A 12,303-nucleotide genomic window follows, 5' to 3' on the forward strand; every position below is an offset into this window, starting at 1 on the left:
CTGTGCTCACAAGCAGCTTGTGATTCACGTTCTTCTTTCACAGTAAATTCTGCAAGCTCCATCACTGCATGTGAGCGAGTTTAACGTGCATTTTTCAAACACCAGTTATGCTGTTTAACGTTCACATAACTTCCTACATTTGTGTGGGCAGCCAGATAATTACAGCATTTTACTCGATTTGTAATAGAAAAGCGTTTTTAATGTTATAGAAACATAAAGGTCTCGTCACAGTTTTCCTCCAAAATAAAAGCTCAAGTGTTTAATCCTTTCAAGTGGAGAAATTAAAGGTCCCATGACATGCTACTTTTTGTAGGCTTTAATATAGGCCTTAGTGGTCCCTAGTACTGTATCTGAAATCTCTTTCCAAAAATTCAGCCTCGGTGCAGAATTATAGCCACTACAAGCCAGTCCCAGAATGAGCTTCCATCAGATGGGCCGTTTCGGTGTCTGTAGCTTTAAATACTAATAAGGAGGAGAAAGGCGGCGCAAGGTGGAGGGTGGGTGTGGCCTTGACCATCTTGCTCAACGGTACCGTGGCGTGTATGTTTATGTTGGATATAGCAATGGCACTAAGACACGCAGTCTTTCAAGCATTTCAGTTTGACCCAGAATCTGATCCAGATGGAGAAACAACGGATGAAGAAGTTGCAACTCAGCGGCTCCAGCAGGATGTTTCCGAATGGTTAGTTTAAAATATTATGTCTGGATATGGTACTTTATCTACAGCTTTAAAGTCTTGTTAATGACATTCAAAGCCCTGCACAACCTCGCCCCTTCATATATCACAGAACTGTTACAGACCTACATACCCTCACGTTCACTTCGTTCATCATCAGCAGGATTACTGGTAACACCAGACATCAGACTATCCACAATGGGAGCAAGGGCTTTCTCCCATGCTGCACCAAAACTCTGGAACTCTCTTCCCCCTCATATTCGTGCTATAGACTCTATTTCTCAGTTCAAAACCACTCTCAAAACCCATCTTTTCAAGTCAGCTTATAAACTTTAAGCACCCCTCCATCTCATTAGCATTAGCTAACTAGTTGTTTTTAAATTCTTTTAATAGCAGTTAACAGTTTATTTTTAGACATTAATGTTATTTTACTTATTTTATTTAATAAAATAAGTATTTATTTAAATTATAAGTAAGTATTTATAAAAAAAAATTTTTTTTTGTAAGGTGACCTTGGGTGGTTTGAAAGGCGCCTAAAATTAAATGTATTATTATTATTATTATTATTATTATTACTTTATTCGGATGGTTCACAGTTATTATCATGTAGCTAACGCTAACCTACTGTTGCCTTTTCATGAGAGATCTGTAACGTCTGTAAGTTATTTATCTTATTACAATTACATCAAGCTCTGCGATCTTGAAATGCGGATATCGCGCACGCCATATAACCAACAGGAAAATGGTTATCCAAATAACAAAGAAGTGTACAATACGCGCGTTACAGTGTGTGTATTCACACACATAAACTGCATAGCTAATGTTACAGCCACATTCTACGTGTAACAATCTAGATAACCATAAACAGTAAAGCAACACACTTATATATCATTAGTTGACTTACTTGTCCGAGGTGTGTAGCTGAGCCAAAGAGAGTGATCCAGACTTTAGTTTCAGACGTTCAGCAAGCCCAGCTCTTTATTGACCCTTCGGTGTTCATTTGTACATCCAATTATTGAGCAATTGATATGCTTCCCTTGCTCAAAAGCCATGATATCTCTTGTGGACAAACTAAAATCGCACGCGCGCGTTCCTACTTCCTATCGCATTTTCTCATGAGCAGAAAATATTCTCTGGGCGGGCAAAGCAGAGACAGGGGAGGTAACATTTCTCCTTATAACGTCATAAAGAGGAGATTCAAGATCAGCGCGTATAAGCCTCCGTTTTCTCAAAGGCAGAGAAAGATAGCAAAAGCTCGATTTACATCGATTGAAATTTCTAAAAACTTGGGGACCATATACAGGCTGGGGGAACTCATAGTAATGTTAAAAAACCTCAGAAAGTGAAAATTTCATGTCATGGGACCTTTAAGACAAGTGTTATCATTTAGCTACCTTAGTGTAAAATGAAAAGTAATTTAAAAGGGAACATTCCTTTATGTTGTTGCGCAGTTGTATTATTAGTAGGCTTATATATTTCTGTCTTGCATAATAATAATTTAAAAGTATGGCATTTAAAATGTTTTTTTTCTTTCTAATTTTTTTCCCCTTTATCCTATGCCTATCAGAGACTGCATCCAACTAAACTGAATGAGTTACTGAGAATGCAGCAACAATTCAGTAAAAAGATAACAACACCCTCCATTCAAGAACAGAGTTCTTCAAGCTCAACAAGACCAATTCAGTATTTCATGAGGGAGGTGGCACCAGTTTCTGACAACATTAAAGACAGACTTGGATGCATGCTGGTTGTGCCTAATGTAACACGTTGGAACTCTACATATAATGCAATGGACTGTATGAAAACTTGCATTGAAGAGAAACCTCAGGAGCTCCATGATGTTTGTGAGAAAATGGACATTCCACGACTGAAGCCATCAGAGATTACATTCATCAAAGAATATGTCATGGTGAGTTTGAACTGTCTAAGATGTATTGAATCAATCATTTTATGTAAATATTTTTAATGTTTCATAGAATCCCATATTTGTAAAATAAAATTATTTTTGGTATATACTGTACGTTAAATACAAATTTGATTAAAACCAATGACTTTAGTTGCCTAATTCTTTAGTAAATTATTTTAAAGTTAATTACCTATCAATAACTCTTAAGAATGTAATAATCAACATGACTTATGCATCCTGTGATTTTCATCATGTATTTTTGCACTCATGCATACAGCCATGTTTTATGTGTAATTTCACAGGTGATGGCACCAGTGTCCAAGGCCCTAGATGTTCTCCAGTCAGACAAAATGGCATACCTCGGAGTCTTGGTCCCCACAATCAACATTCTTGTTGAGAAGTTGCAGTCACTCAAGCAAGAAAACCTCCAATATTGTGGGCCATTAGTTAATGCCATCATCAGTGGTGTGAACAGAAGGTTCATTTACCTTTCCGGTAAAAAGTATCTCATGGCAACGGCTTCATGCATCCTATGTTTCGTATGTCTAACATACCAAATTAACAAAAAGATGACATCATCTTAAGACTAAAACAGGAGCTTTCAGCAGCACAGTCCACATGTTGCAGAGACAATTGTTTCAAGGAAGCCAGAAAATGAAAGCGATGAGATCACAGACTACTTCTCCAGAAACCAGGAGAATGTTTTGGATGAATTGAACATTTATCTACAGCCTACAGCAAACACACCTGATAGTGCTTTCCAGCATCTATCAAAAATGAAGAGAGTCTTCATTAAGTGCAATACTGGTGTCCCTGCCAGTGCCGCATGTGAGCGGTTGTTTAGTGTTGAAAAGGACATTTTCCTGCCAAAACGCAACCGTCTTTCCGACAGTCATTTTGAGAAACTTCTCTTGTGTCGAATTAACAGGTCAGGCACTTCTGCTTCAGTTTAGTTAAGAGAACAAATTGAGTTGCCTATAAATTTTGTTATTGCCTGCTCTTATTAGAAGGACACTGCACCTCAATTCTCGACTGATGGTGTGAAACCATTCCTGTTTTGCTTGAGTGGTATAACAATAACAGTGACTAACTATGCCAGTTCAACTAAAATACTTAACATTTTCGTAAGCGTTCTTACTCTTCAGTTGAGGCTTTTGTAACATTACAAATTATAACATTTTGACCCTTTGGAGGTTAATGTTTTGGATGAGGTTTCAGTTAGGGGTGTGCGATATGACGATTTTTGATCGTGGACGATAAAAATGTCTCCACGATCTGCTTTTGAAGAAATATCGTAGAATCGTGCATTATATCTCTTCTGGCGCCTCTGTCCCAACATACTGAACAGCGCGACGTATATTCACATAAAATGTTAACGCAGCGGAACAGGAGACTGCAGTTCACAAAAGTTCAGAATTTGCATGTGTTTTAATGCCTTGTCGGTTAAAGGGATACTTCACCTCTGGGAAGATGAATGTGTATTTAAAATAGGTAATTTAAGTAGAAGATATGTGAAGAAATTTTTGAATTTGGAGCTTTCTAGACTGAGAAAAGCCAGAAAATGTATTTTTGGCTTATGTGGATGAAAGACAACAACTCCCAGAATTCACTTGCTTCGCTGCCCTAGGAGGCCACGCCTACCGGTAAGAGTGCGCAGTTGTTGAAAACAACAAAGCTAGCCTACGTGATGAGTTTGCGAGGGATTTAGAGATCGTCCAAAATGTCCGGGATTCGGCTTTTGCGTTCTACAGTCGCCATTCATCATGTTTACTGTGGTCGAGCAGGACGAGGCTGACGGCCGCGGGAGAACAGCGCGAGGCCGGTGGCATGATTACTGAGACGCGCCGGGTCTCCCATCTCTCACGGAGGAGCGGGAATTTTTCTTAGCAATGGTAAAACGCACATCAACCGATCACTTGTTTAGCGTTCATGTAAACACTACATTCAAATTCAACAATCGGAATGAATTCAGTTAGATTGAAAGGTGTGCATGTATGTAAGCAATGAATGGCGACCGCAGAAAGCAAAAGCTGAATCCCGGACATTTTGAACGATCTCGTCCGCCGGACAAGTCCGGGAAAAGGAGGATGGTTACTTACTCAGCTTTCTCCTACTATTCAGCTTTCTCCACAGGACAAGAGCTTGCTAGCTTAACTTCCAAAGAAAGGCTGACTGTGTGTACATTCAGTGAGTGAGATCCCACCCTGTATGGGCGGGCTGAAAACATGCGGAACAACGCCTTCTACTGGCTGTAGTCTTTAGCCTCTGGCCAGAAAATCCTCCGATGACGCAAAATGACGATTTTTGCGTCATCGGAGGATTTTTTCCAGACAAAAAATACATAAATCTCTTGTCTCAGGGTCATATGAGGGTGGAAAGCATGGTAATTCGAAAATACTACAGGTTTTCTACTAATACAAAGCTTAATGCTAAATCCTGAAGTAACCCTTTAAACATTTAATTTGCGTACTGATGCACTGTTCTAACGTAGCCTATGCGTTTCTCATCGCATACATGTGAAGCTCACATGCACTAAAAGCCTGTCTAGTGTCATGATCCTGGTTCTGTCCTTCTCTTTTTCCTTTCCTTTGTCTCCCTCTGCTGGCTGTTTTACGTCTCACTACCTCCTCTCACACATTTACGCACACACTCATTAACGCATCACCTCATCTCGATCAGCTGGTTCTCATTCACATCCCTCTTACACACCTGTTCTCAATCTTTCTCTTTTGTCTTCGCTATATCTAGCTCTCTCTTTCTTGTTTGTGTTGTCGGATTATTGTTTTTCTGTGATGCACGTCGACAGTTAGCTATTGCTCTGAAAGATACCTTGTCTTGTCCGACTGATTATCGTGTTGCTGTTATCATCTGCTGTGAGTTACCTTTTGTGCTGTACCCAGTGTTCTCCGTGGAGAATAGCAGAGGGTTCCACTGCTCACCTGCTTCCCAGTCCTCGCTACTCAGGAGTGGCCCAGATCGACTGTACCTTCTGTTTCAACATTCTATGAGAGAAGCAACGAACTAACCTTTGTTTCATTGTTTGAAAAGTGACTTTCTGTTATCAGCCTGCACGGCGTATACCTTGTTTCAATTAAAAGAGAACTGTACCTGCTTTCCGTCTCTGGACCTCTCTCTTCATCACAGTCATGTGCCTGGATACAGGACTAAGTTATATTTCGAGTCTTATTGTGCTAATACTGTTAAATAAACTTAAGGTTTACATAAACGGAGTCGGTTATGTCTAAAGTGAAAGCAAACTTGAGAAAATTGAGAAAAAATTCTGCTTGTCAAATGCTTGTATATTAGACGCGTCACGCGCAGCTCTTAAAGAGACAGTAGTAGGAGTAAACACGCTGCCGCTTGTCCTTAAAGGGATAGTTCACCCAAAAATAAAAAATCTCATCATTTACGCACTCTGATGTTGTTCCAAACCTGTATTAATTTCCTTCTAATATTTTCTAATATTAATATTTTGAAGAATGTGGCTATCCAAACTGTAGCTGGTCCCCATTGACTTCCATAGGAGAAAAATATACTATGGTAGTCACCGGAGTAGGCTACATCAACTGTTTGGTTACCCACATTCTTCCAAATAACTTTTATTTTCAACAGAAGAAAGAAACTTATTCGAGTTTAAAACAACTTGAGAGAGTAAATTATGATAATTTGAATTTTTAGGAGAACTATCCCTTTAATGTTAATAAAACAACAAAATGCAAAGAGAAAATCACTCACTGCTCTTGACTGATATCTTTAATAGTAGCTTTAATAAGTATCAATGTATAATTTATACAGTGAAGTCAGTTTTGTTTTATTTTCATATTTGTTCATTTAATTACTTCAAATACACCAGTAGCTGAAAACATAAAGCACTGTTTAGCCTATTTAATTTGTATATTAAGTTGTGTAAATGTAATGTGTATCTTTAATCTTAATATTTAATAACAAAGAAAATAATGACAAATATTTTTATCTTTGCCCCTGTCTGCCATATTTTTATTTTGTTACCTGTATGTTACCTTGCAAACAAGAGCATTTTAGCCATAATGCTCTTTTGCTTTGTTTGGCTGTAATGCTCAGTCACAAAATAGTAAAACGAACATAAAAAGAATCGTGATAAAATCGTTAATTGTGATTTTCCTGAAAAAAATCGTGATATGATATTTTTGCCATATTGCCCACCCCTAGTTTCAGTCTACTGCAACTACACCAGATAGTCTGAGATATTTGAGTGTTGTGTGTAATAAAACAATACTCTTTGAAATCATAATTGTATTGCATTGTTTTAAACACTAAATATTTTACTTAAAACATTCCTCAAACACTTATTCAGTTATTTATAATATACGTTGTTCAAAAAAATCTAAAGTAGTTTCAATGTAGCTAGCTACTTTTTGATAGTAACTTGTAGTGTAGCTAACTCCTTTTCCAAAAGGGTAGCTTGACTGTAGTTTAACTACTTTAACTTACGAGTAGCTTGTAGCTTGTCAAACTACAGTTTCAGAGTAGCTTCCCCAACACTGCTAACCGTAACCATGGTATTGTGGCAGAAATAGACAAATGTTTTTACATTATTCATTTCAGGGTTCGTACATCCTTTTGAGAGTAAAATTCAAGCACTAATCAAGAACTTTCAAGTCCTTCACACTTTTTCCATTTTAATGTTATTTAATTTAATGTGATGACCAAAACCATGATTTGTTCATGCTTCAAAGATTGTCCCCATTTGTAAAACTAAATGTTTCAAAGTGTAGGAAAACTTATACTTGGCAAACCAACGTTTTTATTTAACTTTTTTTAAATTCGCACTATATCCAGTAGACTGAAGATTTAAAACTACAGTTTTAAAATATGTATGGGTTATATACTTAAGAGTAAAGAGAATGGAATATGCATATATGCATATATATATATATATATATATATATATATATATATATATGGGAATCAGCCTGAAGGGGTTGTTATTCGCTATAACGACCGCCTCTCTATACATTATCCCGCTTATTACATGGCTACCTACAAAATAAATAAATAATTTGACACAAATTATATATTCAAAAAGGAGTTTATTGATTAAAAACGAATGCATTGCTTCCACCAAAGAAAATAGTCCGTTCCGCGTCCATAGCAACGCACTGTTTTTTCATGGCAACGGTCTGTTATACTTCGCAGCGGATCAAGAAATAACAGACCACATTCTACATTAGAATTCAGCCAAGCCATGTAAAATATATAAATATATATATATATACCGTATATACCCGACTATAAGACGACACTGAATATAAGACGACCCCCCCCCCCATTTCCCAGACTTATTTTTGGGACAAAAAGAGATTTTTGTGGAAAAAATCTGGTTTTCAACATAAAATAATTTTATTTGAAAATTGCAGTGATAATTCATTCTCTCTCTTCCAGCGCGCGCATCTCTCTCTCTCTCTCTCTCTCTCTCTCTCTCTCTCTCTCTCTCTCTCTCTCCCTCCCTCCCTGCGTCTCGCACGGCAGAGAGGAGCAGCGTTTTATTTCAGTTAAACAGATTTTATGTTGCTTCTCTAATTTTACATGCAAGTATAGCCGAAATCATGTCTTAATGGGTCGCGTTTCAGTCACTATTTCATATTTATTCTATTGTTCTTTCTCCCTTTCCCCCCGTGATTTTGTCTATATCGCGAGTATAAGACGAACCCCCATTTTTCAGCCTATTTTTAGGACAAAAACCTTGTCTTATATTAGGGTATATACGGTATTAGTGCTGGCTACCTTTCGCTGCTCGCATCAAATTCAAGGCATTGACGCTTGCTTACAGATCTATCACAGGCTCAGCTCCCTCCTACCTTCACTCACTACTACGAGCATACATCCCTACCAGAAGCCTATGCTCGGTGAACGAGCGACGTCTCGTGGTTCCATCACAGAAAGCCACAAAATCACTTTCCAGAACATTCACATTTACAGTTCCATGGTGGTGGAACGCTCTCCCCACCCTCATCCAGAATGCAGAATCCCGAATCCCTGACAACATTCAAAAGACAGCTGAAAACCCATCTCTTCAGTGAGCTCTTAAAAAAAAAGAGCCTTAAAAAGAGTTTTAGACCCTTTCTCTCTAAAACCTCACTTATCGGGCAGGCCTATGCTACTCTGTATAATGCCTGAACTTTGTATCTTGAGCACTTCTTGCGTTGTTTTTGTTTTTTCCTCTTCATGATGACTCGCTTAATCTAGTCTTAATTTGTAAGTCGCTTTGGATAAAAGCGTCTGCTAAATGACTAAATGTAAATGTATATTGTTACGTCCTATGAGTGTCTAGGGTTCTTTTAACAGAACGTAACATTTTACAATTCAAAAGAGCATTTGTCTGGGCCCTGCCACAGCACAACAACAACAAGATTCTTTTTAACTCTTTTTTTATTCAACAGGCTCTTAACATAGCTTAGGGAAGAAACAAAGGCTTCAGAAGGGGGCAATGCCAAAATAAGAAACAAAAAGCCAGATCTACCTGTTTTTTATATTCTTAATAAGCCTTACAAAGAAAATACAAATAAATAACAGAAGTCTGAACTCACTCCCTGCCTAGCCACAAAACAGGAGAAAAAGGGGCTACAAAAACAAAATGGCGCCCACCTCCCTACAGTTCCCAAATCACAAACAAAAGAAAATAACAACAAACAATCAGAAGAATAACAGCTTTTTAAGGAACATAAATCAAAGGTGGCTTTACAACTTTAGAGGTTTTAAGATTGAGGCGGATTTGAAGTGCTGAATATGAAGCATTTTCATGTTTAGGAAAACTTGGCATGTTTCAGCACTAGGAGATTTATGTTGATGATGGTGATTTATGTTAGTTTTGTTTGTTGTGTTGTTGTGGCTTCGACAAAACCTGATAATCTTAAGTTACATGATCAAAGTCACTAGATTTTTCAACATGTGATTAGCCTTAGTACTTAGTTCAGTGTCTAAAAAATATTGATTATTCCTCTCGTATCATGTCTGTAAGAAATGAAACTTGTTTGTTTTCAGCAGAACTGCCAGAAAGCATCTGGAAGGAGAGGACGGAGAGAACACCAGTGATCCAGAACCTGCAGAATGAAACATCAAGATACTGAAGAACAAAGAGGTTGGTGTTTATTCTTGATTCCTCATTCATTCTTCATGATGAAGAACATGCTGATGCTCACCAGATTTACACTGTTTCATGACCAAACTAGTTATTTATAACACAAATCATCTTCATGGCATTAAAATAGATCATAATCGTGTACAGCCGTTGTTGACCAGATTTGATGAGATTATGACTGTTGAACTCATCAGTGATCTTGACTTTGAGCTTCACTTTGCATTCCCTGTTTGTCTCTCATTTGAAATCTCACTTGATTTAATGTTTCTTTTAGACCTGATGGACGCGAACGAGAAAGGAAAAATGTGTGTAAATGTAAATGAAGTCTGAAGAAACTCATGAGGATCCACAGCAGAGAGAAACTTTACACATGTGATCAATGCGGGAAGAGTTTCACTCGGGCCTTCGTTCTGAAATCACTTCTGCCTTCTCATTCAGAAGAAGAGCACCAGAAAAATTACACCGGAAAAACACTTTCATGTTCAGGAGCTGAAGAAGAGGCCGTAACACTTTCAACAGAGACATGAATCTGAAATTAATTTTAACTCATTCATTGTTTTTCAGAGATCTGTCTCATTAGTTTTAATTTTTATAATTTTTTGTACTTCATGTTATGATTGATTAAACTCATTATAATTTTATCAACAGCTTGTTGTTTTTGTCCAATTTGATTGTCTGCTGATTCTTCTTGCTTCAGGAATAATTCTATAATTTTCAGTTCTGAAAGCCAAGTATTACGTTTGCTTCTGGGGCTTCCCAGCAAACACAGAACGTTCCCCTAACGTTAGTTTTTGGTTCCCGTCTTTTTATTGTTTTGGGAACTAAATAATATTATTCTAGGAATGCTCTTTTTATTTTTTGCAACAATAATATAATGTTCCCAGAAGGTTGCAGGATAGTTATTTTTAACAACATTTTTAATATTAACATAGAAATAGTTACCAAATATAGGATGTTCCCCAATGGTTATTGTTTATATAAATATGTAAACTAACTTTCCAATTAAAACACGCAGATGTTTTTGTATAATGAACTGTACAGAGCTCTGAAACTAGTTTATGGGCGGATGCTCACATTATTAGCATGTTATAAATATTAGTTTAAACATTTAATAGCAGTTGGCCAAATTAAGGCAGTCGGGTTCTGCAAATGAAATAAATTCACTTGAGTTTTAATTTAGAGCATTTTTTTTTTTTTTTTTTTTACAGCAACACACTGTAGATTACAGTAAAGAACTGCACAATTAACAGTTAATTATATTGCCAGTATTTACCATTAATTTACAGGTCAATGTATTACAGGGTAGAAATGTTTTTTTAAAAGCCATAAAATCTGTCCTCTGATTTGTGTCACAGACACCCAGGGTTCTGATGTACTGCAGGAGTTGATGATACCAATTGTGAGCAACAGTCTGTGACAATGCTTATAAAGGGATCAGCATAATCATCACAAGCAATATGATTTGTGCTGGATTTTTAAATGTGGGAGGGAAAAGTATATGTCTCATTTACGGAAGCGTATTGCATTCTCTTGAAGAAAAAAAATCTACTCTGTTTTTTCTGAATTAATGACTTAATTATCTCAGAATTCTGAGATAATTTTTCATAAAAAAAAAATTTGTTCTGTTTTTCTGAATTAACGACTTAATTATCTCAGAATTACGAGATCATTTTTCATAAATAAAAGTTTTTGCTCTGTTTTTCTGAATCATTGACTTAATTATCTCAGAATTTTGTTGTTTGTAATGTTGATAACTTGCAGATAACTTGCAAGGCAACTGCATTTCGTTGCCTTGTACCTGTACTTGTGTAATGACAATAAAGTTGAATCTAATCTAATCTAAATTTTGCAGGTATGGCAAGATTAACTGCTGCTGAAAGGCAGTGTGTTTATAGACAGCGCAGAGATGCAGACCCAGTTCGAAGAGCAAAGTTCCTTCAAAAGAAACAGCAGACCGTTAATAAAAGAAGAGGAGATCTCCCAGCGAGGGGAAAGAGACCAGCAAGGAAGAACTGGAGAATATATAAGGCAGAATACAGGACAAGAAAGCACAGAGAGTCACAACAGGGCACCTTGACTCCACCAGACACAACATTCAGTTCAGATACCCAGCACATCCAGCTTAGGTTTTAAGCGAATAAAAGGGATTGGAACTGAAAATCATATTTAGTATGTAAATAATTCAAATTCTTTACTTAACCATTTGTAAGTGACAGCGATTCTGGAAATACTGGAAATACCGTGTTCATCTCTTAAAGTGTCAGTTCTTCCAGAGGCCAGTTGCTTTAGTTCAGTTTAGTTTGCTCTCCTTTGTCTATGAGCTTGTTTTTGCATTACAAAGTCGGGTTGAGAGTGAGAAACAGGTTGCAGGTTGTTTTAATTATATTATTTTAATGCAGTTTTTCTCTAAATGTTCTTTTATCAGATTAGATACTTCTTGTAATCCTACTTGTAAAATCATTATTTTGCTCAGTAAACTTTTAATTGTTAAACCTTCTATGCAATATTACGTCTGTGGTGTTACTTCAAAACATATCTGAAATGTCTTTGCTTCAGAGCCATTTAAATCTTATAATTGAATGTTTTTAGACTGTAAAGTGGTTT

General features: G+C 36.9%; 1 protein-coding gene across 9 annotated transcripts in view; it reads left to right on the forward strand.

Annotated features, from left to right (window-relative positions):
* The window catches only part of LOC311290866 (uncharacterized protein), a 32,942-nt gene extending 20,746 nt beyond the window's left edge, over positions 1-12,196 (forward strand). For 5 of the 9 annotated variants that reach the window (XM_084409598.1, XM_084409599.1, XM_084409600.1 and 2 more), the window contains 2 exons: positions 2,244-2,585; positions 2,885-5,694. In XM_084409598.1, coding sequence (XP_084265724.1) covers positions 2,244-2,585; positions 2,885-3,166 — 624 coding nt within the window. In that variant the 3' untranslated portion in view covers positions 3,167-5,694. Of the gene's footprint in view, positions 1-2,243; positions 2,586-2,884; positions 5,695-9,602; positions 9,700-9,973; positions 10,347-11,551 lie in introns of those variants that run through there. The other 4 variants (XM_084409604.1, XM_084409603.1, XM_084409602.1 and 1 more) reach the window with 3 other exon arrangements.
* Positions 12,197-12,303: the final 107 nt, after the last annotated feature.

This window comes from Rutilus rutilus (genome assembly GCF_951802725.1).
Source record: "Rutilus rutilus genome assembly, chromosome: 1".
Classification (NCBI taxonomy): domain Eukaryota; kingdom Metazoa; phylum Chordata; class Actinopteri; order Cypriniformes; family Leuciscidae; genus Rutilus; species Rutilus rutilus.